Source organism: Wasmannia auropunctata, unplaced genomic scaffold (genome assembly GCF_000956235.1).
Source record: "Wasmannia auropunctata unplaced genomic scaffold, wasmannia.A_1.0 LD335216.1, whole genome shotgun sequence".
NCBI classification, from domain to species: Eukaryota; Metazoa; Arthropoda; class Insecta; order Hymenoptera; family Formicidae; genus Wasmannia; species Wasmannia auropunctata.
In genome coordinates this window covers 66,374-69,150 of record NW_012027674.1, presented here as the reverse complement: position 1 = coordinate 69,150, position 2,777 = coordinate 66,374, and the positions used below count along the sequence as shown (strand labels likewise).

The 2,777-nt window shown below is 32.1% G+C and overlaps 1 protein-coding gene across 1 annotated transcript in view; it reads right to left on the bottom strand.

Moving 5' to 3' along the window:
* Positions 1-1,241, bottom strand: part of LOC105457430 (ras-like protein family member 10B) — a 4,595-nt gene extending 3,354 nt beyond the window's left edge. The window contains exon 1 of the mRNA XM_011702083.1: positions 1,175-1,241. Within this exon, the coding sequence (XP_011700385.1) occupies positions 1,175-1,241 (67 nt within the window). The remainder of the gene's footprint in view (positions 1-1,174) is intronic.
* Positions 1,242-2,777: the final 1,536 nt, after the last annotated feature.

Sequence of the window (2,777 nt, the reverse complement as noted above, 5' to 3'; positions counted from 1 at the left end):
CCGTTTCTTTTGCTAACGCGTAATTTTTAAATGTGACAAGCGTGTTTGCGTGCGCGCGGCGGAGATGCACCGCCGCCGCCGCCGCCGCCGCGATCCGATGGAAATGAATTAATTAAACAGTATTCAGACGTCGATTCGTCTTTCGGCGCGAACTTTGCGCCGTTAGTCAATTTCGCGAAGAGGAGCGGCCTCGCGAAATGCGAAAGCTCATTCCGGTGAAGAAGTTCGAAAGGAAAGATATGTGTTCCCGACACATTTGTTTCGCCGAACTTGGCGAGTTCTACTCCTCGTCTCCCGTCGTAAAGATATATTATTCATGAAGCTAGAGAATATTTTTAGGCGGCACCCCATGCCATCCATAAGTCATAACATACCATATACTTTGCGCGCGCGGATTCATTTGTCTTTACGAGTGCCTTGAATCGTAAAGTTACTTTATGATTCATACACACAGGAACGAAGCACGAAGCACGGTACGTTTGCGGTACCCGCGAACTGAAAGAATTTAATTGAGACGTAATACAGTTTCATAGGAATGGAAGATAAATAAAATGTAAATTGGCGCGGATACACTTCATGAAAATGTATATAGTGTGCACAAATGTACAGAGTGATCGGAGAAACTCTGCGAATTTTATGAAAGTTTGAAATAAAATATATATCTGTAGGTAAAACATATATATGTGTGCGTGTGTGTGTGTGTGTGTGTGGGTGATTAAATTTATGTATAAATTGGTTGAAAGCTCGTAATATTATGCTTTCGCATAACAAATCGACGTGTAATTATGGATGCTTATATATGAGATTTTATCTCGCTCTCTTGAACACGATGCACCAATCCACGCTCGCGTATAAATAAAAGCACCGGCGGACGCGCTTTGTAACGGAAATCAATTCGCAATTTATGATTAAATCGAGTCAATTAAGAAGATTAAATGTTCTTATAATAAGACATGCATTACACTGAAAAGTGTCTCAGTAATTATATTTAAATCGAGATTAAAATATGTATATCTTTTTCACATATAGGACAAGAAAATTGATAAAATAAAGTATCGATCTCTTAACGATAATGACTTTTTTGTTAGATAATAAAAATAAAAATGTCTCACATGCATTCTGTGGTGAACTTATCGGAACACATCACGTGTATTAACATGCGAATCTCGTTTACCCAAAAGTCGTTTATTCGCGTGTAAGATCGAGCTCGATGGGAACTCATTGTCCTTCGTGCGATCCATCGGATTTAATTGTAGCTCATTGTAACTTCAACTTTAGAAAGTTGCACTCGCGGCGAATGGCGGAATATTCGCGTTGCATTTATTGCCGCGTTCCGACGACCTTCGTGGTCGAAGTTCGCCGATCGACTGACGAGAAACTCCGGAGTACTGTCTCTTCCAACCAGGGATCAACGACCATATAGATATATGTTTTATACGTACATTCACACACACACACACACACATATATATATATATATATATATATATATATATACATACATGTGCAGAAAATTACAATCCCGGTTTATCAAGGCATTAAAAAAAAAAAAATATATATATATATATGTTTTAAATTATAATACATATATATAATTATATAACTGAACATACATAAAATCTATTACTGAAGAATTATACATATACATATATATATATATATATAATTCTTAAATTAAGAATTAACTTTTGCTGAACAGATCTTAAATTTCTGTATATAATTTATAGTATATTACTATAATCACGATAAGATCGTTTTATGATTAACCATCGATTTTATTAATTAAAAATTCTTTAAATTGTTTTCTGCAAAGTTTTTCTTTTTACGAAATTATATAAAATACATTTTTGGGGCTTCCTTAATCGAACGTGCTAATCACAAGACTGAAAAAGCGAATTACATTGACATATTAAATGGATTAAGCAACTACAAATTATCATGTTATAGTTTGAAAGGTGGGCTGGCCGTTATTGTTATCTCACCATAGTATTATAGCATAAAGACTTTAATTATGCGTAGGTGCAAGCTTTTATCGAAGTTTTTAATTAATTTTAGCTCGTGTTAATACATGCATGTAATCAGCTAATCGATGCCTTTGTTTGCGAGAGTGTGTGGATGCTTAAACTTTTGAAAAACTATCGTTTAATTAATTTGATAATGTTCATGTAATATGTAGGTTAAAAAAAACTTAAAACGTAATTTATTGATAAATTAAAATTTTATAAATAATTTTATTGATTTTATTGTTCATGTAATATTCAGATTTAAAAAAAATTAAAACGTAATTTATTGATAAATGAAAATTTTACAAATAATTTTATTGATGTTATTGAAAATAATTTTACAACCAAAAGGAATAATAAGAGAAAATAAATGTACATAAATATTCACTATATCTTTTATTTGAGAGAATGCAGAATTTTTTAAGATTATTATATTATATGAAGTATAAAATATAATTAATGTATGTATAATTGTAACAATTATATATACATTAATTATATTTTATACTCCATATAATATAATCTTAAAAACTGTTCTGCATTCTCTCAAATAAAAGATACAGTGAATATTTTTATGTACATTTATTTTCTTATTATTCAAATTTATAAACCATATTATAAGAATTAACATAAAATGTTTAATATACAAATAATAGCAGACAGATGATACTTACGATAATGCTTGTGCGGCGGGAGGCTTCGCCTCCTCCAGCCGCTCGCAGTTTTTGTACCTATGGTTATCGGTGATTCGCAAAAAAATCCTCACAACTTGCG